This window comes from Onychomys torridus, chromosome 1 (assembly GCF_903995425.1).
Source record: "Onychomys torridus chromosome 1, mOncTor1.1, whole genome shotgun sequence".
Taxonomy (NCBI): Eukaryota; Metazoa; Chordata; class Mammalia; order Rodentia; family Cricetidae; genus Onychomys; species Onychomys torridus.
Genome location: NC_050443.1, coordinates 99,947,709 through 99,974,030, shown reverse-complemented (window position 1 = coordinate 99,974,030; position 26,322 = coordinate 99,947,709). Strand labels below are relative to the sequence as shown.

The window sequence follows — 26,322 nt, the reverse complement described above, 5'->3', positions numbered from 1 at the left end:
TGCTGTATAATCCTAGTTGGTCTATAACTCATTATATAGACCAAGCTGGCCTCTAACTCACAGAGATCCTCCTGCCTCTGTCTCCTGAATGCTGATATTAAAGGTGCATGCTATCATGACCAGCCTCAGATTATTTCTTTAAGACAATTTTGTAGAAAAGAAAATGCCAAGTTATAAGACATGATTTCTTATTTTTTTTAGTGCTGGAGATGAAACCCAGGCCTACAACATGCTAGGCAAGCACTATCCCACAGAGTTGCATCTCTAGTCCTGGGAATACTTCCTTTTTATTTACTATTTTATGGCATGCATGTGTGCACATGTATGATATATGTGTGAGTGCTGGTGTGTACATGCCACAGCACTCATAAATGGAGGTCAGAGGGCTACTTTCAGAAGTCTGTTGTGTCTTTCCACTGTGGGTCCCAAGGATCAAACTCAGGGTGGCAGGCTTGCACAGCAAGTGCTCCTGCCAACCCTTCCCCTACTCTTGTGGATATCTTTAAGATTCTTGACCTATTGTTAAATTGCCTTCCAGTAAGACAGTATACATGTTAAGATACTTTATTTTATTTACATATCTCTGTGTGTCTGTGTGAGTGGATGTATGTGGGTGTGGATGGAGGAGGTCAGGTGAGTAGGGTGGAAACCTGGAGCTGAGTTAGAGCCTGCTGTGAGCCTCCCAGGATGGGTGCTGGGATCTGAGCTTGTCCTCTACTGACAACAAGCCCTCCTAACCACTGAGTTGAAGATTAGTTAGTTATAGCTGAAGATTAGATAGTTATAGTTATAGTTTTCCTTGTTAAGGATTTCAGAAAAGAAACTCACTAAAGAGCTGTAAGTGTATAGATTTGAAAGATGTTGTAAGATAGTTCTGTTAGTAATATAAGTTAGGGTAGAAAGTGAATCAGGTACATTTTGTACTTATCAAGATAGGATAGATAATGGAATTATTTTCTCTGAATTTGTCGAATGCAAATGGACTAGACATTGTTTAGGTATTTATTGCTTGTTATATGATACATAGTTATTGTACTTTTCTATATAGTTTTTCTTATATTAGTTATAACCTTTTTCCTTTTTTTTATTATAATAGAAAAGGTGAAATATGGTGAAATATTTGTACTGAAATGTGATTTTATTTGTATGTTAATAAATAAAATTGCCTGGGGGTCAGAGCTAATAGCAAGCCATAGCAGAAGCCAGGCGGTAGTGGTGCACACTTTTAATCCCTGATCACATGACAGATCTCTGTGTGTTCAAGGATACAGCCAGCATGGCGACACACGCCTTTAATCTCAATACCAACCATAGAAGACCTGGAGGTCTGTATAGACAGGCAGTGACGAGGAAGTCATGTGGTTGGGTTTACAACCAATAAGAAGGCAGAAAAGAAAGTCAATAAAAAGACAGATACACAGGAAGTAGGCCTCTTTCTGAGGGGAAGGACAGCAGCGGCAGCGAGGGCTAAGAAGGCTGTCTTGGTATCAGCTCTTAGCTACTGTTCTGACCTCTTGGACTTTTAACTCTGCATTTGGCTCTGTGTTTCTTATTTAATAAGGCCCTTACACCTACATGATACCGGTTTTTTTTTTTTTTGCATCCTTATCAAAAATAGCCATTTTAATTTTTCAAAAGCTTTCTCAATTAGAAGAAAATGGCACGTCCTTGTTTTAATTTGTGTTTATTTTGGTACTAATAATGTTGAACATGATTTTTATGTGCTGTTTTTATTTTTATGAATTATTTCCTTAACTGAATTTTTTAAAAGATTCGTTTATTTTATGTATGAGTGCTCAATTTGCATATATGACTTTATGCCAGAAGAGGGCATCAGATCCCACTATAGTTGTGGGCCATCATATGGTTGCTGGGAATAGAACTCTAGACCTCTGGAAGAACAGCTGGTGTTCTTAACTGCTGAGCCATCTCTCCAGCCTCTGAAAAAAAATTTTTTTTAATTGAATTGTGTATGAGTGTGTGTGTGTGTGTGTGTGTGTGTGTATACACAAGCACTTGTGCAGCGGTATACATGTGGTTGTCAGAGGACAATTTGTGCAAGTCAGTTCTTCCCTTCCATCGTGTGGGCACTGGGAGGATGGTGGGCAAACTCAGGTAAAGGTGGCAAGCACCTTTACCTCCTGAACCGTCTCTCCAGCCCCAAAAAGTTGTCTTCTAATGTATTTCCTCTAATTCCAGTTGAGTTATTGGGAGTCTTAAGATAAGCATCTTCTGTTTTGTCTTTTTACAGGACGTAGCTGTGATTTCTGCAAAGCTGACTGGTATGCAGAACAGCTTGATGATGCTTGTGGATACTCCAGACTACTCCGAAAAGTGTGTGCACCTGGAGGCTCTGAAGAACAGGCTGGAGGCCCTGGCCAGCCCCCAGATTGTAGCAGCATTCACCTCCCAGTCTATAGGTGAGTGTGGCCAGTTTCAATTGTGGGTACCTTTCTGTATAAATGTAAGGCTTGTTTGCCAGGCGGTGGTGGTGCATGCCTTTAATCCCAGTGCTCGGAAGGCAGAAGCAGGTAGATCTCTGTGAGTTCGAGGCCAGCCTGGTCTATAGACCATGTTACAAGAAAGCCAGGGCTACACAGAGAAACCCTATCTCAAAAAACCAAAAAGAAAAAAAGAGTCTTTAGAATAATTTTGCGTTGATTAAGTTATGTAGATTGCAGAAAAATGTAACTTCATAGTGTTTCCATATTTTTAGCATTTTATACAGTTTCCTGGCATACAGAATAGTTGAAACAGGCACTGTGGAGATAGCCTCTAGATTTCAGCACTGTCGTTTTCCTGCGCCACCTCCCCACGCTGGCAAGTGCTCTGCCACTAAGCTCCATGCCAACCTTACGTTTGCTCCATGGTAGGCCTGTTGCTCCATCTCACTGTTTCTTCCTCTTTCATTATTGTTGTTGGTTTGGCAGCTTTGCCACAGACTGCAGCTCCAGCCCATTTTTGTCTTGTGTGTGGAGAGTCCTGGTGAGAACCAGGGCTTTGTCATGCTAAGCCTTCACTTTACTTCGAAACCACACTTCTAGCCCCATGTGACTCTCTTCAAAGTAAGTCGCAGACATCAACACACTTCACTCCTACATACTTCATCCACAAAAATGTCAGCCAATCAAAAAGTGGCAGCAGTGGAGCTGTCTTTTTTTTTTTTCTTTCTTGAGACAGGTTTCTACTGTGTAGCTCTGGCTAAGTTGGAACTTGTTAGGTAGCCCAGGCTGGCCTCCAGTGAGTGATCTGAGTGCCTCTGCTTCCCAAGCGCTGAGACACACATGGGGTGTGCACTGTGCAGGGCACTGATGCTGTTTCTGGTCTGAATTCCCTGCTACTCGTGTGTCGTGTGAGCCCTTCTCTTCTGAGTCCCTTCCTCTTGAACTTGTTCTATACAAGTTCCCAGCAGCTGTTCCATCAGCAGACTTGGAAGCCTGGAGTCAGCCTGCCTTTTTATCTTTGAAACATAGATGGTTGACAGTGGTATTGTTCTGCATTCTTTCCTGTTCTGAAAACACCTTCTCCTCTTGGCTTCTGAGATGCAGCATTAGTTTTGCTTAACAGTGGTGCTTTTCTAATGACGCACTTAGGGTGGTTTAAGAGCTCTAGTTCTTCAGTTTGTTTTAGGTCACGTGGAAATGCTGACATCAGCCTTCAGCATTTTTTTCTTTGAAAATTGTGTTAATAAGCTACACAATTATAAACATGAACATACAGATGTGTGCACATATGAATGATTGTCATATGTATGTCATAAATCTTTAGGGTATTCAGTTTTACTATATAATTTTCTTTTATTAACTAAGGACCTTTTTGAGAACAAAAGAAGTTTTCCAGCTCTTAAAGATTTGTGTGTATTTTAAGTGTATAACATGCTGATTTCATAATCCTGTAATTACTGTGATCAAGGGAAGCACATCCGTCACACACAGTTGTCCCTTTCTATTTTTTCAAGACAGGGTTTCTCTGTGTAGCCCTGGCTGTCCTGGAACTCACTTTGTAGACCAGGCTGGCCTCGAACTCACAGAAATCTGCCTGCCTCTGCCTTCTGAATGCTGGGATTAAAGGCATGCACGATAGCCCCCTGGCCAGTGTCCCTTTCTTTTTGTGGTAAGGATACTAATAATCTACTCTGAGCAAATTTAAGTCTATACAGCCGGGCGGTGATGACACATGCCTGTAATCCCAGCACTTGGGAGGCAGAGCCAGGCGGATCTCTGTGAGTTCGAGGCCAGCCTGGTCTCCAAAGCGAGTTCCAGGAAAGGCACAAAGTTACACAGAGAAACCCTGTCTCGAAAAAACAGAAAACAAAAACAAACAAAAAAAATTTAAGTCTATAATATATTATTATTATCTGTAATCACTATGCTCCTTCTCATAACTGAGAGCTGGTGCTTTTTGAATGATGTTTCCTGTTTGCCAACCTTCTCCTTGGCAGCTCCCATTATCTTTTGTTTCTCTAAGCTCAGCTTTTGAGATTCCATGTATAAATGTGATCATACTTGATGTTTCTCTCTCTCTCACACTCTGGAATGGAAAACATGGTGCTTTCCATGTTCTTCTGTGTAGTAGTTCTGGCAGGCTTTCTTTCTGTTTGATCTTGAAAGAGAGGTTGCCTTCCATATGCCTCTGAATTCACAGGGATTGAACCCAGGGCCTTGTGCATGCCAGGCAGGCACTCTACCACTGGACTTCATCTGTGTCCCCGGGAGAGTGCTTTTAGTAATTAAGCTGGGACAAGAGGTGTAAACCAGGACTGCACAGAAGCTCTGTGGGTAGCTTAGTGCTCAGTGTGTGCAAAGAAGCCTACCCTTCCCAGCCCCACAGTGACAGCATTGTCCCCATGAGATGCTTTCTTCCTGCTCATCTTCACAGTCAGGGCCCAAGAAAGTTGGGCCCCCCTTAGTCCAGTGTTGAAGACATATCAAAGCTGGGGCTCCACTAGTTACACTAGGGTGTAACTCAGTGATAAAGCTCCCACTTAGTGTAGACAGTGCCTTGGGCTTAATGCCTAGCACTACCAAAAAGCAAAACAAAACAAAAGCCTTTGCTTAGTTTATTAGTTTTAGTAGGATTTGTGTGTGCATGGAATCTTCCGGTTTTTACATACAGGACCATGTCTGCACAGATTATTGTGCTCCTTTTCCCATCTGAATGTCTTTTATTTTTCTTGCCTAGCTTCTCTGATTAGGACTTCCAGTATCATGTTGGATATAACTAGACAAAGTAGACTCGTTTTGTCCCTTATCTTTAAAAATTTTTTTTAGATTTATTTTATGAATATGAGTGTTTCACCTGTGTGTATATATGTATACCGTATGCATGCTTGGTATCTACAGAGGTCAGAAGAAGGCATCGGATCCACTGGAATGGTAATTATGGGTGGTTGTGGCCACCATGTAGGTGCTGGGAGCCAAATCCCAGCCAGTCCTCTGCCAGAGCAAAAGATGCCTTTAACTGCTGAGTCATCTCTCCAGCCCCTTGTTTCTTACCATTATATCTTGAGTGTTGTGGTAGCTGTGGTTTTTATTATTCTAGTCCTAGATGACTGAGAATTTTTATCATGAAAGAGTGTTGAGTTTTGGGGCTGAAGGTTAAGAGAGCTTGTTGCTTTACAGAGGTTGGGAGTTCCCAGAATCCTTATCTGGCAGCTCACAATAGCCTGCAGCTCCAGCTCCAGGGTATCTGATGCCCTCTTTTGGCCTACACAAGCACCCATACACATGTTCACAGACATACGTAAATGAAAATAAAGTAAGTATTTTTTTAAGTTTTTGAGTTTTATTAAATACTTTTTTTCATAGTTGAGATGGTCATTATCTTCCCTTGTTTTGTTAATGTAGCATTACATTGCATTAATTCCCACCCCTTTTTGAGACAGGATCTTACTATATAGTGATGACTGGCTTAAAACTCATTATGTGAAATAGGCTGGCCTTGAACTCACAGAGCTTTGTCTGCCTCTGCCTCCCAAGTGTTGAGATTAAAGACCCTTACATTGATTGACTCTTGGTGTTGAACCATCTTTGTTCCCAAGGATTAAATCCCACTTAGTAATGGGGTATGGTCCTTTTAATGTACTGCTGAATTTGGGTTGTTTTTTTTTTTTTTAATTGAGTATTTTTTTTTTTAAAGACAGTGCAGTGTAGCCCAGGCTGGACCAAACTGACTCTGTGCTGAGGATCATCTTGACCTTCACTTCTTTTCTGTGTGTGGAGAGGTTAGAGGACACCTTTTGTGTCTGTCCTGTCTTCCTGCTTTGCTCTGGGCAGGGTCCCCCCGTCCCGTGTCCCCCCCCCCCCTCCCGTCTCTGCTCTTCGTGCTCTAGGCTAGCTGCATGGGGAGCTCCCGAGCAGTTCTCATGCCTTGTCTCCAAACTCACGGGGTTACAGATGGACACCCCTCTGCATCAGCTTCTTACCTGGGTTCTGGAGACTAACTCAGAGGACCAAGCTTGCTTGGCAAGTGTTTTTACTTCCTGGCCTGATCTTGAACCTCTGACCCTCCTCTTCCCACCTTCTGAGTGCTGTCAAGTATACGCTACCACATGTGGTTTATGCGTGCTTAGGACCAAGCCCTTCCTTCTAGCCTTTTTTCTGTGTTTGAGACAGGGTCTTGCTATGTAGCCCTGTCTGGCCAGAAACTTTCCATGTAGACTAGGGTGGTCTCACACTTGGAACAATCCTCTCACCTCTGCCTGAGGGTTGGAATTATAGGTGTATGCCTATAATGTGTCCAGCTGAGAATTTCTCTGAGATTCAGTCTTGGTAGTTTGTGTGTTTGGAGGAATTTATCATTTTCATCAAGGATATCTGACATCTTATTTTTTAAAATAATTTCTTTTTATTTTATGTGTATTTGTGTTTTGCCTGCATGTATGTCTGTGTGAGGGTGTCAGATCTTGGAGTTACAGACAGTTGTTAGGTGCTGTGTGGGTATGGGAAATTGAACTTGGGTCCTCTAGAAGGGCAGTCAGTATTCTTAAAATCTGAGTCACCTCTCCAGCCCCTGACATGTTGTCTTATAATAGTCCAAAGTACTTTCCTGTTATCCTTTTATTGTTTTTTTTTTTTTTTTGTTTGTTTGTTTTTCATTCCCATTGTCTGCATTTAAGTATTCTTTCTTTCTTTTTTCTTGACTTAGTGGAACTAGGTAGATTTTTTTCAGTTTGCTGCATTGTTCAGAGTCTGGCTTTATTGATCTCCTTTTTTGTTACTCCATTTTTCTTCTGCTAGCTGATTAGTTTATCGTTCTTGTGGTTTATTTGCGGTAGAGTCTTACTATATCACTGTGCATCCCTGAGTGGCCTTGAATTCCCAATCCTCCTGCCTCTGTCATCCCTGGCAATGTTACTTAAATAATCCTTTTAGTACAACTCAGTGTACTTCCAGTAACTGTGCTTTGTGCTGATTTATCAAGGAACAATGAAACAAGACAAGGGATGTCACAGCACTCATGTGGCTTGTCTTTCCGTGTGTGGGAAAGAGAGCAGGCAGTTACATAAAGTGCCTGACACAGTAAGTATGGCCCGATTCCTTCTGTGAAGAGGAGGTGTGACACAGCTGGCAGGGGAGCCTAGTTTAGGTCGACTGATTAAGATCCTGGAGACCACCCTAGATGATAAGACGTACCAAGGCCCCGAGGCACTGAGGAGTGTGATTTGTTCTTGGCATTTGACAGCAGGCTTGTTTGCTCACCATTTTTCAATTCATATAAACGCCAATGGAGTCAGAAGATGGCTTTTTTTTTTTTTTGTGAAAGTCAGCACTGCATGCAGCTCACTGTGGTTTCCCGTCCAGACACTAACTCAAGCTGGAGGTGCAGTTTTCTCAACTACGAAACGAGGCTGATGGATGAGATGGGTTATTTATATCCATGTCAGTGACAGTCCATGGTTGGTGCAGGGCCAGGACTAGGAAGGGGAAGTAGGTGTACTCCTGGACAACTCTGAGGCTCAGAACCGCCTTAAATTTTACACTCCAGCTTTGGTGCCAGCCCTGTTCTCATCTGTTTACCACCAGCAGTCACGTGCTCTGATTATTGCACCCTCCCATTACTCTTTAAAAATAAAAATCATTTTATTATTTTACGTGTGTGGGCATTTGCCTGCTCTGGATACCATGTGTGTGCCTGGTGCCCACAGAGGCAGGAAGAGGGCATAGAATCCTCTAGAACTGGAGTTATAGATGGTTGCAAGTTGCCATGTAGGTTCTAAGAATCAAACTCGGGTCCTCTGCAAGAGCAGCCCATGTTCTTACTCTCTAAGCCATCTCTCCATTCCCTGTGTATGTTATTTTTGAAGACAGGGGCTTGTTATGTAGTCCGGGCTGTCATTCTCCTGTCTCAGACTCCTGAGTGTTAGGATTCCAGGCATGTTGCCACCATGCCCAGAGCTATATTAATGTGTTCAATGCGTTATTTTAGTAAGCTTAGACTTGCAGTGTCTGGTAACTGAATCCTATGTTCTGCCCTTATTTCTTATGCCTATGATTCTCATATTTGAATGAAAGCAGTTATCTAAGTAGAAATTTCTGAATCTAGTTGACATATATCTGAATTTCTCAGAGCGAGTTGCTTGCCTTGGCTGCCTTGGGAAACCTGCTAACACTTTATAGCATTTTGTGTTCTTTAGATCAGTCCAGAGTGTTTGTGAAGGTGTTTACTGAAATCGACCGGATGCCCCAGCTCCTTGCATACTACTACAAATGTCACAAGGTGAGCAGCTGCAGGGGAGTATGACTGGAGGGCCACTGCCTCTACTGGGCTTATGTCTTTCCTAGACTAAGGCAAAAGTAGAGACTGCTTGCCCGTGGGTCATTTTTCTTTTAGTTAAAGCCAGTAGGGGGTGCTCTTGATCCACTTAATGGATGCCTTTAACTGTCACTTGGAACGAATCAGTGGGCTTTCAGCCTGCTTTCGTTTACATACTTAAAACATTATTTTAATTTGTTCCTATTTTTGTTTTTTAAAGGAGATTCATGTCTCATGCTTTATTATGCCTTTAGCAAGCCATAAGAATTTTCTGTTTTCAAGGACTAGGCTACCAACCTGCAACTTCCTGGGCAAACCTTAATTCTTTTAAGCACATTACTCATAGTTTTTTGTTTGTTTGTTTTAGTTTTCCTTATTATTATTTTGTGTGTAGTGCATGTGTGCAGCACAAGTGTGCCATGGTGTATTTGTGGGTAAGAGGACAGCATTATGGAATCTGCTTCCCTTCTACCTTTATGTGGGTCCCTGGGATTGAACTCAGGTTGTTAGGTTTGCATGGGAAGTGTCTTTATGCCGTGAGTCATCTTATTGGCCTCTGGGGGGAGGGGGGGCTCACGCCTTTAATTCCAGCACTTTCCAGTACTTAGGAGACAGAGGCAGGTGGATCTCTGTGAGTATGAGGTCAGCTTGGTCTACAGAGCTAGTTCTAGGACAGCCAAGGCTATACAAAGAAACCCTGTCTCGGGGGTGGGAGGGAGGCAAAAAAAAAAAAAAAAAAAAAAAAAGTATGGGCCAGGCAGTGGTGGCACATGCGTTTAATCCCTGCACTTGGGAGGCAGAGCCCAGGTGGATCTCTGTGAGTTCAGTGCCAGCCTGGTCTACAGAGAGAGTTCCAGGACAGGCACCGAAACTACACAGAGAAACTCTGTCTCGAAAAACAAGACAAAACAAAAAGTATGGTGGAGGGCACACGTATAGACACCCTAAGAGCTCTTCACAAGAGTGCAATGTACCCTGCAGAAGCACAGTGGCATGCTTTGGGGTGGGATCAGAGGAGACAGTGTGGCTTGGAGGTCGACAAGTTCAAGCAGTAGATCGGAGCAGGAGCCTGTTTGTTTTCTGCTTTTTCTCAAGTGGACGGATCTCAGTGGGTACTTGTGTGCTCAGGACAGTGGGCAGCAATAAATAGTGTAGTGGCATGGGGCAATTTCCCAGCATGTTTTGGGGACACCTAGTAAAACACCCCCGTTTGTTCTGCTTTTGCAGGTACAGCTTTTAGCAGCCTGGCAAGAGCTGTGCCAGAGTGACCTTCCACTGGACCGGCAGCTCACTGGCCTCTACGATGCCTTGCTTGGGGCTTGGCACATGCAAACGCAGTGGGCCACACAGGTAACCCTCACCGTTGGAGAACAAAGCCTACAGTGGCATGGGAATGGGGGCTGCTTTGGACCAAGCACTGTTGTCACCCAGTGGGTTAAAACATAGGCTTATAAACCCACGTCAGGGGATTCTTTAGGTCTCCAAGGAAACTCTACTTATCACTCTCCTCTGTATCTTAAATAGGATCTAATGAGACTGGGTTCCTGGTATTCAGCTGGGCCTCTGGCCTTCCTCAAAGCCGTTATCTTGATAGCTGAAAGTCAGAGGCCCCTAGTCAGGTGGTGGAAAGAGCAGACTGTTTTTTGTCTTAAGTTCAGGTCAAGTTCCTTTGTTTTCATCCAGAGCTAGAGGAAAAGTCTCTCTCTCTCTCTCTCTCTCTCTCTCTCTCTCTCTCTCTCTCTCTCTCTCTCTCTTCTTTTGGTTTTGGTTTTGGTTTTTCGAGTCAGGGTTTCTCTGTGTAGCTTTGAGCCTTTCTTGGAACTCACTCTGTAGCCCAGGCTGGCCTTGAACTCACAGAGATCTGCCTGCCTCTGCCTCTCGAGTGCTGGGATTACAGGTGTGCGCCACCATGGCCCGGCTTGAAAAGTCTCATTCTAAAGGTACTCTGAACAGGGTGAGGTGAGGCACAGGCATTTGTAGCCACAGGGGAGGAGCCACCCTTCCCTGTCTGATGTCAGAGGCACAGCAGCTCTTCTGGGAAAAACCCATCTTACCTGGGAGTGCTGATGGGTCAGGTCTGGTGGCTGTGGGACTTATTCTCACAGATTGTCACGACTCCTGAGATAATCATCAGGCACTTGCTGGAATGCACTCAACTGTAGTTGGGGAGAATTCCTTACTCATGGTTATGTCGTTCATGTTGGCTAAAACATTTTGTTTTGTTTCTTTCTTTTCATCCTCCCCGAGGCTCATGAGACAGATTTTTGCTGTGTAGCCAAGCCTGGCCTTAGACTCACTGCGATCCTCCTCCCTCAGCCTCTGGTTTCTCCATCCTTGTTTCTTGTCACTTGAACTAACCTGATTTAGATTTAGGTTCTAAATTCCCACGGTTCTTTGTAGCTACCAGTTTCCGGTGTGCCTGTCTGTCCACAATCATTTACACATCCTCACCTCTTACACACGTCTTGTATCACTAGAATAAAAACAACAGTGTCTAGCCATGAAAATGCCCTGTGTCATCTAAGAAGATCCTGGGTTCTCAGCCTCAGTTTTGGAAGGCATGTTTATTTGCACCTTTGGCTCATGGTCTGTTTTCTTTGCTGGAGTTAGGTGTGACAGGCGGCCAGTTTGCTGAAGCTTGGGCTAGCACAGTGTAAGGGACGGGGTGACATGGTAAAATGTCATAACCCTCCATTTTCCCTAGTGTTTCATTTTATTTTAGTGGGTTTTGTGGATCAGATCTATAGCTTCACACATGCTAGGCCAGAACATTTCCACTGAGCTGTACTCCAGGTCTTTCTTGTTTTATTTGGAGACAGGTTTCTTTAAGTTGCTCAGGCTGGCCTTGAATTTTTAATCTTCCTGCCTTGGCCATCCTAAATTGCTGGGATTAGATGCCTGTACCACTGGACCCAGCTTTCCCTTTCTCTTCTTTCTAAAAATTGATGATTTGAAATTTTATTTTGTTACTGTTTTAAGACAAGGTCTTACTCTGTAGTCCAGACTGACTTGGAATTCACTGTGTAGATAGGCATGGTAGTTTACACCTTTAATCCTAGCACTTAGGAGGCAGAGGCAGAGGCAGATCTCTGTATGTTTGAAGCCAGCCTGGTCTACATGGCAAGTTCTAGGCCAGCCAGGGCTACATAGTGAGACCCTGTCTAAAAGAAAGAAAGAAATTCACTGAGCAGCCCACTCTGGCCTCTAATTCATAGCAATCCTCCTGCCTTGGCCTCCCCAGTGCTGGGATTATAGTCATGCATCACCAAACCTTTTGTTGTTGTTGTTGTTGTTATTTTTTAATATTTATTTTGGGAGGGTGTTGGAGGCAGTCTCATATACTTCTGATCTTCCTGCCTCTGTCCCTCGAGTGGGTATCCTGTCATGCCTTATTTATGAGTTCGGGGGATGGAACCCCAGGCTTTGTGTAAGCACTTTATTAACAGAACTGTAGCCTCACTCCTCCCCAGTGTTTTTAATTTTTCAAGACAGGGATTTTCTGTGTAGCCCTGGCTATCCTAGAACTCATTCTGTAGATCAGGCTGGCCTCAAACTAAAAAAGATCTATCTGCCTCTGTTTCTGGAGTCCTGGGATTAAAGGTATGTGCCATCACCACCCGGCCCTCCCCAGTATTTTAAGTGAAACTTTTGAAAAATCTTGCTCCTGTCCTGGGGCTCAAGTGCAGGGCCTTTGGCATACTAAACAAGTGATGTTTTACCACTGAGTGCATACTAGTCCTCTGTTACTTTACTACAAAAGAAACTTCCAACTATAAAAAACTGAAAGATTTGTACAGTTAATGCCTCCACCCCAGGCTTTGCAACGGACATTTTACCCTGTGTGCTTTATCATAGATCTGTCCCTCTGTCCATGTTTCCATCTGCTCATTGAGACTACTTATTTTTGATTCTTTTAAAAGTAATTTGCAAACATCATTCACTTTAGAACATACACATATTATCAGCTAGAGTATTTATTTGTTTTAAATTTATTTTATTATTTTAAATTTATTTTAAACTGTAAAATGTAATGATCTTTTTGTTTGTTTGTTTATTTTGTGTTTTTTCAAGATGGGGTTTCTCTGTGTAACAGTCCTGGCTGTTTTGGAACTCCCTATGTAGACCAGGCTGGCCTTGTACTCACAGAGATCCACCTGCCTCTGCCTCACATGCTGGGATTAAATGTGGCCCACTCTCCTTTGTTGATAGACACTTGGTCGGCTCCTGTCCGAGGCTTTGTTAAAGCCACTCTGAGCAGTGCTCCACCGGGGTCTTTCTACTTAAATGTAAATACCTGAGAGTAGACTTGTGGGTTCAGAGTGCAGGCAGTGTATGCTTTGGTGTAGAATAATTCACCAGACCTTTTCCAGAGTGGTCACACTTTACAAGTTCACACCAGTGTGCAAGGGCTCTGCATGCTGTACATCATGCTGATGTTGATGTTGTCATCTGTTTAATTTTAGCTTTCCTGGTGGGTGTGTAGTAACCTCTCATTGTGATTTTAATTTGCATTTCCATGATGACTAAAGATATTGAACACCCACTCATGTGCTTATTGGCTGTTTGCATACATTCCTTTGTGACATGTCTACTCAGGCCTCTTGCTTGTTTTAAAAAAAATGGGTTATTTGCCTTTGCACTATTTAGTTTAAGGAGTTCATCATTCTGGATAGAAGTCCTTTCTCAAATATGTTTTATAGACACTGTCTTCCAGTCTGTAGCTTGAGTAGAGGGTTTTTGTTTGTCTGCTTTGGGGATGCTGGAGAATGAACCCAGAGTTTGCACATGCCAGTCAAGTCTGCATCCCCAACTCTGAGCAGAAGTTTTCATTTCATTTATTTATTTATTTATGAATCAATGATTTTATAGGGGAGTGTTTACACATGCCATTGTACACATGTGGGGGTCAGAGGACAACTTGTGGGAGTCAGTCCTTCCTTCCAACAGGTTGGCCTCAGGAATTGAACTTGGGGTGTCAGGCTTGGCAGCAGGTTCCCAACTGAGCCATCTTGCAGGTGCAGTTTTGATTTTTTAATTTAATTTTTATGTGTGTGTGTGTGTGCCACATGTGGGTGGGTTCCTGAGGAGGTCAAAGGGTGTCAGATCTCTTGGAGCTGGGATTAGAGGCAGTTAGCATGGGTGCTAGGAACTGAACTCAGGTCCTCTGGAAGAGCAGCATGTGCTCTTAACCACTTAGCCATCTTTCTAGCCCTCAGAAGTTCTGATTTTGGTGAAGCCAAGTTAATAATTTTTTTTTTCTTTTATAGATATTGTTTTCTTTGCCCTAAAGCACCACCACTAGCCCCCAGGTTGCAAAGACATTCTAATGGTTCCATCTAGAAGCTTCTTAGCTTCTTCTTGAGCTCTATCCTCATGAGTTTTTGTTCATAGTGGAGGGCAGTTCCCAAGGTCTCACCATGGATTAGTCAGGTTAACTCTGCAGCCCTCGTTCCTAAGTTTGTTCTCTTAGGCCTTATCCCACTGGAAGGAAGGAGTTAGAAGAAATGGCTCTATCCCAGGGGACTCTTATGTGTTAGTTTGTATACAAAGACATTTCCTGGACCTTCAGTGGCACTTTTGTAAATGTATGCTTCAATGAGAACATATTGGGTCCATTATGCTCAGCTTTCTATCTCCTTGGAGTGACTGGACGAAAGGGGTCCTCTGGCCATTTGCCACAAAACAATGGGAAGTTTAAACATGATTTCGGAATTGAGGCTGGTTTCTTAGTCATGGATGCAGTAAACCTGACACAGGCCCAGAGTATCAACAACATGCATAGATCATGCTTCATCAGTATAGAACCTCTCCTGAAGCCACAGATTGGAGGAAGATGTCTGAAAAACAGCTGACAAGGGCTCATATTTAGATAGAGAACTCTAGTAACTGCACAGTGAAAAAAGGCAGATAAACCAATTTTTCAAAGTGAGCTCAAGACTTGACACATCACGGCTCCTTAAGTAAAATGTTAAAGTAACACCTAAAATTAATAAATTTAGTGAAGATATGGGGAGTGAGTTGCTGATTAGTGTAGTTGGAGATCTTCTCTCCAGGTGCCACCAAGCCCCTGAGGTCCCACAACCCACGTATAAAATAATCACTCAGACGCTTATATTACTTATAAACTGTATGGCCATGGCAGGTTTCTTGTTATCTACTTCTATCTTAAATTAACCCATTTCTATTAATCTATAAATTGCCACATGGCTCGTGGCTTACCATTACCTTACATCTTCCTTGTCATGGCGGCGGCTGGCAGTATCTCCTTCCAGTCTTCCACTTCCCATAATTCTCCTCCTCCTTGTCCCACCTACCCTATCCTTCATGCCTGGCTACTGGCCAATCAGCACTTTATTTATTTTAACCAATCAGAGCAACACATTTGACATACAGAACATCCCACAGCAGATGAGGGATTTGAGGAAGGTAAATGCCATTGCCTGGTAGAGGATGGTGATAACAGCCAAGAAGAGCTGGACATGGTAGCTTATGCCTGTAATCAAATCCTAACACTCAGGAGGCTGAGGCAGGAGATTCAGACCTGGGCTACATAGTGAGTTCCAGACCAGCCTGGAAAGAAAAGCGTTCAAAAAGAATGAGAAGTTGTTAGGATCTGTTCTAAATAATGCTCAAGCAACTGTTAGTAACTAGAAGAAAGGAAACTCAAAGGGGGGAGTTCATCCTGGGTTAGTGGGAATTACCAACCAAAACAGGGAAGGTAAGGGGAATGGGTCTTGAGAGGTCAATTGGAAATAATGAATTTCAGTTTGTAATGCTTTGCAATGTTTATTTATTTTTGTGTTGAGGTCAGAGGGTGGCTTCGTGGAGTCACTTCTCTCCTTCCACCTTTATGTGGGTCTTGGGGATTGCACTCAGGTCTCATCAGGCTTTCAAGATGAGTACCTTCACCCACTGAACCACGTCACTTGCCTCGGGATGCTTTTACGTTCCAAGTGAGAGAGTTTAGCAAAACAGATGGTTGGAAGCCTCACTCAGGCCATACAAGGTGGAATGGGATAACCATCCAGCCATTTTGTTAATGTTGGGTGTGTATGGTTCTTCCTTCTATTTCTTTATCTCGGACTCCAGCAGAGTGACTCTAAGCAGAGTATAGAATAGGATTCATGAAATGAAGCGAAAGCCCACTGAAGTTTTGTAATTCTTGGAGTGTTTAGGAAACACTTTGAACATATTTTGGATCATATACATGACCTTGTGGTCTTTGATTCATTCTGAGCTGACTTGTAATTTCTTTTTCTTTTCTTCCCTTCCCTTTTCTTCTCATAAGAGGAGACAGTTTCCGAGCACCATTCGTTGTCAGGACAACACTTTCCCTGTTCAGTGGTCTTGCGTTCTTTTCTTGCCTCTCCTTAGCTGCGATGCTGTCCACACAGAATGAACCAGAAAGTGTCCCGTGAGTCTGCTAGTTGATGTCAGAGTGAGGCCCTTAGAGCGGGTAGTTCACGTTTTCTTTGAGATTTTATTTTTAGTTTTTGTGTATGAGTATTTTGTCAGCATGTATATATGTATGTATGTGCCCATATGCATGCAGGCCTGCCGAGACCAGAAGAGGACGTTGGACGCCCTGGGACTGGAGTTACAGAGGGTTGTGAGCTTCCATGTGAGTTCTGGGAATTGAATCCAGGACCTCTGGAAGAGCAGCCAGTGCCTTAACTGCTGAGCCACCTCTTCAGCCCTAGACTGGATAGTTTAAACAATAGTGATATTCTCAAAATGCTGTATACTAGAAGTTTGAAATCAAGTCAAACGCAGGGCTGGAGTCTTCTCTCCGAATCTTCCTCCCAGATGTGCTGGTTGTACTGATGTCTTCTCACGAGGACAGTGGTCATGTAGAATCAGAGCATGCCCCTATGGTACCATTGTACCTTCACTCCCTCTTCAAAAGGCTGCCTCCAAATAGAGTCATATTTAAGGTATTTGGTGGCTAAGGCTTTAGCATAGCATTTTAGGGAGACAGTTCGGACTATGAGATGCCCTTCAATGTTTCAGTGTCTCTGGAGGATTGGTGTAAATTTTTGTATGTTTTGTAGAGTTCACCAATGGAGTGCCTTCAGTTTTGGTCTTTATTTGGACTTCTGTTTTAAGACAGGGTCTCATGTATTCTAGGTGATTCCTGAACTCTTGGGCTTCCTGCCTCTACTCCTGTACTGGGATTGCAGGCATGGCACACCATTCCAGCTGTCTGGGCATTTTTGACTACCAACTCACACTCCTGGTGACCCTTAGGTCTATTTGGAGTTTCTTTTTCCTCTGGAGCCAGTTTTGGTAGACTGCAGCTTTAGCACTGTGTCCATGTGTTCAGGCCCTGGCGGGTAGTGGTCACGGTCCTCCCTTAGGAGCTTAGCGTGCTTTCTGCTTCTATAGGACGGGTGCTAGTGTCCTACTTGTGTATCTGAGTTTAGTAACTTGAATACTCTGTCCTGTTTCCTAAGTTTAGGCACAGGTTGTCAATTTTAGAGCTCTGTAAAAAAAACCAGCTTCTGGTGTCAATTCTGTGTATCTGTTTTCTCTTTCTCTCGGCTTCAGTAATCTTTTCTGACTTTAGTTCAGGTTCTTCTTTTCCTAGTTCTGGTTCTTGTTTTTCCAGACAGAGTTCACATAGTCCAGGGCTGGCCTTGTGTTTGCTGTGTAGCTAAGGATGACTTTGAACTTCTGATTTGTCTGCCTCTACTTCCCAAGAGCTGCGTGTGAGGGCAGGCAAGTGCCACCACACCTAGTTCCGGTGGTGTTGGGGATTGGAGCTATGCATGGTTGATAGGCAAGAACTGCCTCACCGAGCTTCATTCCTACCCCGTAGTTCTTTAGTGCATGCAGTTAGGTAGCTGATGTGAGATCTTTAGTGTATGCATTTTTTAAAAAAAGATCTATTTATTTATTATGTATACAGTGTTCTGTTTGCATGTGTCCCTGCAGGGCAGAAGAGGGTGCCAGATCTCATTACAGATGGTTGTGAGCCACCATGTGGTTGCTGGGAATTGAACTCAGGACCTCTGGAAGAACAGTCAGTGCTTTTAACTTCTGAGCCAACTCTCCAGCCCCTAGTGTATGCATTTATAGCTGTGAATTCTCCTCCTTGATCTGTTTTTGCTGCATCCTGTAAGTTTTGTTATGCTCTGTTTTAGTTTCATTTCTATTAAGGTAACTTTGGATAAAGTTTGAATTTTATTGGCTGTATAGTTTTCCATTTGTATCTTTTTTGGTGTTCGGCTTTTCTTTCTTTCTATCTTTCTTTCTTCTTTCTTTTTCTTTTCTATTATTTTTCTTTTTTCTTTGTTTTTTTTTTTTTGAGACAGGGTTTCTCTGTGTAGCTTTGTGCCTTTCCTGGAACTCACTTGGTAGCCCAGGCTGGCCTCGAACTCACAGAGATCCTCCTGGCTCTGCCTCCCGAGTGCTGGGATTAAAGGCGTGCACCACCACCACCCGGCCTTTTTTCTTTTTTTGGTCTTTTGAGACAGGGTTTCTCTGTATAATAGCTCTGGCTGTCTTGGAACTTGCTTTGTAGACCAGGCTGGCCTTGAACTCACAGAGATTGCCTGCTTCTGCCTCCTGAGTGCTGGGGCTAAGGGTGCACTACATAATGTTCAGCTTTTCTAAGACTAATTCTTTAATTTATTTATTTTTATTTTATATGTATTGGTGTTTTGCTGTGGATGTCGGGTCTCCTGGAGTTGGGATTATAGACAGTTGTGAACTGCCATGTGGGTGCTGGGAACTGAATCCTGGTCCTCTGGAAGAGCAGTCAGTGCTCTTAACCACTGAGCCATCTCTCCAGCCCCTCTAAGACTAATCCTTACATCTCATCATCTCATTTCATGTTTGCACCTATTTGGGTTATAGCAAAAAGGTATTAATCAACAAAAGGAGGTTGAGAGCATTTTCTTTCCTTTTTTTTTTTTTTTTTTTTCCGGAGACAGGGTTTCTCTGTAGCTTTGGAGCCTGTCCTGGACTAGCTCTGTAGACCAGGCTGGCCTCGAACTCGCAGAGATCCACCTGCCTCTGCCTCCCAAGTGCTGGGATTACAGGCGTGCGCTGCTGCCACCACCACCCGGCTGAGAGCATTTTCTAAAGGGACATTGTATGTTATTCAAATTTTCTCAAGAGATGTAAGGAACAGAGAGTGGAAAAAGATAACCAGAGAAGAAGTGAGCCACCTAAAGTGTACAGGTCCCTGTAGGTCCTTAAGAGAATGCATGTGAGCCCTGGATCTGTGCAGAGAATAGAAGTGACTTCAGGCCAGACGCTGGGTTGTGCATGGCCCTCCAGCTGTGGTCCATGTTGAAGGCCCTGGGTTGTGCACGGCCCCTCCAGCTATGGTCAGTGTTGAAGGCCCCGGGTTGTGCATGGCCCTCCAGCTGTGGTCAGTGTTGAAGGCCCTGGGTTGTGGATGGCCCTCCAGCTGTGGTCAGTGTTGAAGATCCTGGGTTGTGCATGGCCCTCCAGCTGTGGTCCATGTTGAAGGCCCTGGGTTGTGCATGGCCCTCCAGCTGTGGTCAGTGTTGAAGGCCCTGGGTTGTGCATGGCCCTCCAGCTGTGGTCAATGTTGAAGACCCTGGGTTGTGCATGGCCCTCCAGCTGTGGTCAGTGTTGAAGACCCTGGGTTGTGCATGGCCCTCCAGCTGTGGTCCATGTTGAAGGCCCTGGGTTGTGCATGGCCCTCCAGCTGTGGTCAGCGTTGCTCTTTCATTGTGTTTTGCTTCTGTTCATCCTTCAGTCTCTGTTGTCACCTATTCCTCGCTGATGACTATCTCAGTACTGTAACAGGCATTTGGCAAGCTTGAGTAAGTAGGCATGTACTTCTCTGGCCACGTTGCAGCTCCTGGCACTTTCCATTCTGTCCCTGTCCAGTCTTCCTGGTGAGGGAAACTTGGGCTCCTACTGACCCATCCTGAGCAGTCTTAGGAGCTCCCTCAGAACCCTCAGGAGACAGCTAGCTTATTCGGATGGCTTCTTCCTTGCGCTCCTGTGCACTGAGCACATGCCTCTCTCCTACTGCAGGTTTTCAGGAACCCCCACGAGGTGGTGACAGTGCTGCTGATTCAGACCCTGGGGGCCTTGGTGCCCTCCCTGCCCATGTGCCTCAGTGCAGCCATGGAGAGAGCGGGACCCGAGCTGGAGCTCACCAGGCTACTGGAGTTTTTTGACACCACTGCCCACTTTGCCAAGGGGCTGGAGATGGCACTGCTTCCCCACCTCCGTAAGCATTCCTACCTCCTGTCTTTACTTGCTTTTGGGGCCTGGGTGTGTGTACTTTCTCAGGTAACTATATGGAGGAGAAAGGGGTCATTGTTTCTCCACTCACGTGGAAAGTTTTCCCATGATAACAGTGCCAGCATGGAAGTGGGGGTTCAGTGTACTCACTTGGCCCCCGTGCTGACAGGACCACATACTCCAAGGCAGGGGCAGACACTTGTGCTGTGCCTGAGAGTGTGAGAGGGCCTTAATGGGAAGCAGGGCAGCATGAGGGGCTGTGAGCTGGCAACAAGCTTCAGTGGGGCGATCCTCTTTTTCATGAGTCAAAACCTCAGACAGTCACCTAAACAGTAAGTTTATGAGAAACAGGCTAGAGAGGAAGGCGATGAAGGACAGCAGCAGCTTTGTAGCCCAGGAGCCATGACAGGCCTGAAGTGATGTGGGGAAGTGGGTGTTCCCAGTGGCCATTGAGCAGAGCACAGCTTATCCCATTGGGGACACAGAGTGTGGGATCTGGCTTTCCAGCCATTTCCACCCGTGTGAGAAGAAAGAAAGCAGCATGAACTTTTAGGTAGCATAGACCTCGTGACGCATGCTGCTGTCAAATCAGGAAACTGCTTCAAGAAGGCCTCCTCCTGCCGTGCAGCTGCTGTGTGTCACAGCCTTCGTTTATTTAATAGTTACTCTCTTTCATTACCTTGGGTTTAATTGCCTGTACATTCCAGGGAGTATGTTTGTTGTTCAGGTTCCGGATGATTCATAGCTGTTGTGGCACACTCACTAGTCAGGCCTCACTTGTGGGAGACGCACAGTCATATGGGTGGTTTCCAAAGGACTGTGATGCCCTGGCCCGGGTGACTAGAGAACGCTTAGTCTGGGCACCCTGCTGGAGCAGGCTGGCCGAGGTAGGGCAGAGAGCAGGTTGTAAGCGTTCCTCCCCAAGGATGGCCTTTCTTAAAGATCTGAGAACCACCCTCTGAAGTCAGCATGACAGTTTAAGGTTAGATGTCTAGTAATTTCAGCTGAGGCCTTCCAACGTTTTTGTTTTTTTTTTTTGTCTTTTTTTTTTTTTTTATTGTTTTAAGCCAAAAATACTTTTGGAAAGATGGATGTGGTGGTATATGCATGTATCTCAGAACTCAGTAATATATTGGGTTCAAATCCAGCCTGGGCTACATTGTTAGACCCCATCTCAAAAACAGTAAGAGAGCGGGTGGTGGTGGCCCATGCCTGTAATCCCAGCGCTCCAGAGGCAGAGGCAAGTGGATCTCTGAGTTTTAGGTTAGCCTGGTCTACAGAGTGAGTTCCAGAACAGCCAGGGCTACATAGAGAAACCCTGTCTCGAAAAACAAAACAGAACAGAATAACCCCAGTAACAAAAAAAGAGCATGAAAATGATCTGTAACTTCATCATTAAGAAAGAAGTAGTGGTCGAATTCTGTTCTATTCCTCCCAGAGTTCATATGTAAATGCACACTGAAGCTGGGCTTGCTGGAATATGCCTGTAATCCTGGTCCTTGGAAGACTGAAGCAGGGGGATTGTGAGTTTGAGGCTAGTAGTAAGTTCAAGACCAGTCTGAGATATGTAGTGAAATTCTGTCTCAAAACTCCAACTTGCCTCAACAATTAAATAAATACATACTATTTGCAAGCATTAATATAAATATTTAATATATACTATATATAAAATGTATTTTACATCATTTATGAATATTTAACACATACTGCACTATATAATGTATAACTACTGTTATTGCATGAAACATTTAATGTTATGTATCGATATTATATGCATATATGCTATACTATAGTACATAAAAATTTTATTCATTCATTCATTCATTCATTCATTCATTCATTCATTCATTTATTGTGGGAGGGTTTCAATATATAGCTCTGCTGGCCTGTGTGGACCAGGCAGATCTCAAACTCACAATGATCCATAAGTGTTAGGATTAAAGCATGAGCCACCATGCCTGGCAAAATATTTTAAAATATTGGTGGTATATAATCTTACATTCTTTTTGATTTCAAAATAATATAGTGGGGGCTGGGAGGTACTCAGCTGGTGAAGGATCTGCTTCTGAGTATGAGGACCTGAATTCGGCCCTAGCACCCATGTGGAAAAAGGGAGGCACAGCATCTCATGCTTTTAACTCAAGTACTGGGAAGACAGGCGGGAGGCTTCCTCACTGGGCAGCTGATCTAATCTAATTGGTGAGCTGCAGGCCAGTGAGACCCAGCCTCAAAGGAGGTGAATGACATACCTGAGGACACCCAACGTTGTTCTCTGGCTTCCACATGTGTTCACACATTTAAAGAAGGATAATAGAATGAGTATTTTCTTAGGTTATTATCCTAAAACATGGCTTCTAATAACTGCTTCATGACTGTGACATACATTTTCTTGTTTGTTTGTTTGAAACATGGTCTACATAGCTCTGGCTGTCTTGGAACTCTCTAGTGACCAGGCTAACCTTGAGCTCACTGTTTCCTCCTGTATCTGCCTCTTGAGTGCTGGGATTTAAGGCAAGCAGTGGCATGCCTGACCCTATGGCATACTTTTTTTTTTTTTTTAAGCTACTATTTAAGCAAAACCTTGCAAACTGTCTCAGGAGAGTTTCTGACCCAACCCTGAGGTTTTCAAAGTATAGAGCTGCAGTTGCTATGCCCAGGACAATTTAGAGGTGCCTATCATACTGTGTCTTCTGCTGTCCCTTAGGGTGAGTGGTGCCCCCCCCCCCCCCCCCCCCCCAGCCATCCCCCCCAGCATTGTGTTCTTTCTTCCTCCATCAGTTCCTGGTTCTTAGATAATTAATGATATAGCACTTTAAATTTTATACTTTGGTTTTTAATGTGTGAAAATTATCTGTTTGGAGATTTAATCTATTTTTCATTAATTTTTTAGAGCAGTTCATTTAAAGCAATGCATTATTGAATACATGTATAAAAGCAATAAAATATGTGTTGCAAAAATTTCTGACAAAGAATCTATAATACAAATGGAAGTTTCCTCTGATGCCACAGTTGAGAATTTAGCATTTGTTCCTAAAAGATTTTTATATGGTGAACTTCCCCCCTTATTTATCTGATATGTTACAGATATATTTTTAACCTTTATCTTTAACTTTTTTTGTTATTTAATAGTTAATGCAGATACATGATACAATTCAAAATATATGAAAGGCTATATAATAGAAAACAATTTAGGTTCATTTTTTCCTTATTTTTATTTTTTGATATGTATGGGTATTTTTACTGAATGTGATAAACACACACACACACATATGCATCATGTATATGCCTGGTGGACAGAAGAGGGTGCTAGGTCCCTAAGAACTAGAATTACAGATGGTTGTGACTCTCCATGTGGGTGTTGGGAACTAAACCCAGGTCCTCTGTAAGAGCAGTGATAATCACCACTGAGCCACCTCTCCAACTCTTAACTTCAGGACTAGGCCATGTCTGTTTATTACACAGAATCTTGACAATACAAGAAAACAGTCATCCTTACCTTGCCATCTAGGAATAGCATTTTTGTGTATATGAGTGTGTATGTGTATGTACTAAATTTGCATTGTTTTTGGCTTTTTGAGACAAGGTCTCATTTAGTCCAGGGTGGCCTTTAACTCACTATGTAGCTGAGGATGACCATGAACTCCTGATCCTCCTTAGTTATTGGGATTACAGATATGTACTACCATACCCAGCTTTTATAATATGTTTATAATAGATTGTTGCCATTATCATACCCAAGCATTTAATATCTAGTATATAGCTTGTATTCAGAGTTTGCCAGCTCTACAGAGATCTTTCTAGCTGCTTCCTCCTCTGTCTCCCTCTGAGAGCCAGGCTAGTGTATGTACATTACATTTGATTGACCTCTCTTTACTTTCTTAATCTAACAGTCATTTTATCTTTGTTTTTTGTGACAGTGACATCTTTGAAGAAGATGGTTTTCTTGTAGAATTTACCACGCCCTAGAATGCTGTCTTTTCCTATTATTGTTAGCTCTATATTAAACACTTTGACATCATATATTGCCCTGCTACTAACGTGAGACTCCTGTTGCATCACATCAGGAGCCACAGTGTCCAGTTGACACGACAGGCTGGATTAATCATTTGGTAAATGAGTCTACAAGGTCACTCCATTGTTGTTCCTTTTTCCTTTTTGTCATTCTTGGTTTTATTTTTTGAGACAGGGTTTTTCTCTGTAGTCTTGGCTGTCCTGGAACTTGCTTTGTAGACCAGGCTGGCCTTGAACTCATGGAGACCCACCTGCCTTTGCCTCACAAGTGCTGGGATTAAAGGTGTGCACCACCAATGCCTTATTTACTACATTTTCATGATCCGTCAGTTGAAGGCCATTTAGTTATTTCTATTTCTGGCTATTGTCAATAGAGAAACAATTAACATGATGGGGCACAAATCGGTAGAGTAGAAAGCCAAGTCATTTGGGCATGTGTTATAGAATATTATGTGAAGGTGTGTTACTTTTGTTTATGTTGCATTTGTTCAACTCTGTGCCTGTCTGAAACACCTGATGGTCTAATACAGCGCTGAATGGCCAACAGTGAGGAAAAAGGATAGGCAGGGCTGGTAGGCAGAGAGAATATATAGAAGGAGAAATATGAAAGGAGATTAAAGGAGTAGCCAGAGAAGGAGAAGGACTCCAGGGGCCAACCACCCAGCTTACACAGCAAGCCACAGAGTAAGAGTCAGATTTATAGAAGTAAGAGAATGGGAAAAGCCCAGAGGTAAAAGGTAGATGGGATAATTTAAGGAAAGCTGGCAAGAAACAAGCCAAGCTAAGGTCAGGTATTTATAACTAAGAATAAGCCTCTGTGAGTGATTTATTTCGGAGCTGGGTGGGGGCCCCCCAAAAGAGCAAAAGCTAACACCAGGCATATGCCAAGGAGTGGTGTATCTGAGTCATAGAGTGGAGTCTCCACACTGACTCCAGAGTGGCTGCATTAGTCCGCCTTCCCACTGGTAGTAAAGGTGGGCTTCTCCTTCTCTACAACCTTGTTGGTATTTGTCCTCACCTGTTTTGCTATGTCAGCCATTCTGACTGGGGTGAGATGGAACCTCAGCTATTTTCATTTACATTTCCCTAATTGCTCAGAATGATAAATATTTTTTAAGGTATTTATTAGCCATTTTTATTTCCTCTATTGAGAATTCTCTGTTTAGATCCCTAGCCCATTTTTTAGTTGGATCATTTGTGTTCTTGACTCTCCTTTGAATTTGTTTTATATTCTGAATATTAGTCTTCCGTCAGATGTGTAGCTGGCAGAAATTCTCACCCATGCTGTGGTTTCTTCTTCACTTGATTATTCCTTTAGCTGTGCAGAAACTTTTTAGTTTTATGAGGCCACACTTGCCAATTGTTGCCCTCAATTCCTAGGCAAATGCAGTCCTGTTCAGAAAGTTCTTTCCTACACTGGATATGTTTTCTAGAAGTTTTAGTGGTTCAGATTTCAAATTGAGATCTTTGATCCTTGGGTCTCATTTTTGTGCAGGGTGATAGATATGTGTCCAATCTGATTCTTTTACATGTGGAGATGCAGTTTCCCCAGCCCTATGTATAGCCCCTTCTCAAGATCACTGTAGATGGAGTGTGTGTGTGTGTGTGTGTGTGTGTGTGTGTGTGTGTGTGTGTGTGTGTTGGGGGAGGTTCACCCACAGAGCCTCTTCTCTATAGCCAGTTCTTGACCCTGTCAAAGAGGTCAGAGAACAATTATGGAAGCCATTTCTCTCTTACCATGTGGGTCCTAGGAATCAAACTCAGGTCATTAGGCTTGGCAGCAAGTGCCTTTCCCTGCTGTGAGCCATTTCACTGGCCCCTGATAAGTGTTGTTGGTTTTGTTGTTGTTGTTGTGTTGTTGGTTTGTTTTTTGAGACAGGGTTTCTCTGTGTAACAGTCCTGGCTGTCCTGGATCTCGCTCTGTAGACCAGGCTGGCCTCAACCTCACAGAGATCCACCTGCCTCTGCCCCTCAAATGCTGGGATTAAAGGTGTGCACCACCACCGCCCAGTGTGTTGTTTGTTTTTAAGATTTAATTTTATTATTTTAAATTATGTGTATGTATGTGGTTATGTGCACATGAGTATAGTTGCCCATGGAGGCCAGAGGCATTAGAACTGGAATTAAAGGTGACTGAGAGCAGCCTCATTTGGGTGCTGGGGACCAAATCAGGTCTTTTGAAAGCAGAATATGCTCTTAACTGCTGAACTATCTTTCTACTCCTAGTTTGGTGTTTTGAGACAGAGACTCATGTAGCCTAGGCTGGCCTCAAATTCACTTTGTAGCTGAGGATGACCTGGAATGCCTCCTCCTGTTACCTCTACCTGA

At 43.5% G+C, this 26,322-nt stretch overlaps 1 protein-coding gene across 1 annotated transcript in view; it reads left to right on the top strand.

Moving 5' to 3' along the window:
* The window catches only part of Cog7 (component of oligomeric golgi complex 7), a 68,124-nt gene that overhangs the window by 7,743 nt on the left and 34,059 nt on the right, over positions 1-26,322 (top strand). Inside the window, exons 4-7 of the mRNA XM_036195844.1 lie at positions 2,252-2,420; positions 8,636-8,718; positions 9,982-10,104; positions 19,771-19,969. Of these exons, the coding sequence (XP_036051737.1) occupies positions 2,252-2,420; positions 8,636-8,718; positions 9,982-10,104; positions 19,771-19,969 (574 nt within the window). The remainder of the gene's footprint in view (positions 1-2,251; positions 2,421-8,635; positions 8,719-9,981; positions 10,105-19,770; positions 19,970-26,322) is intronic.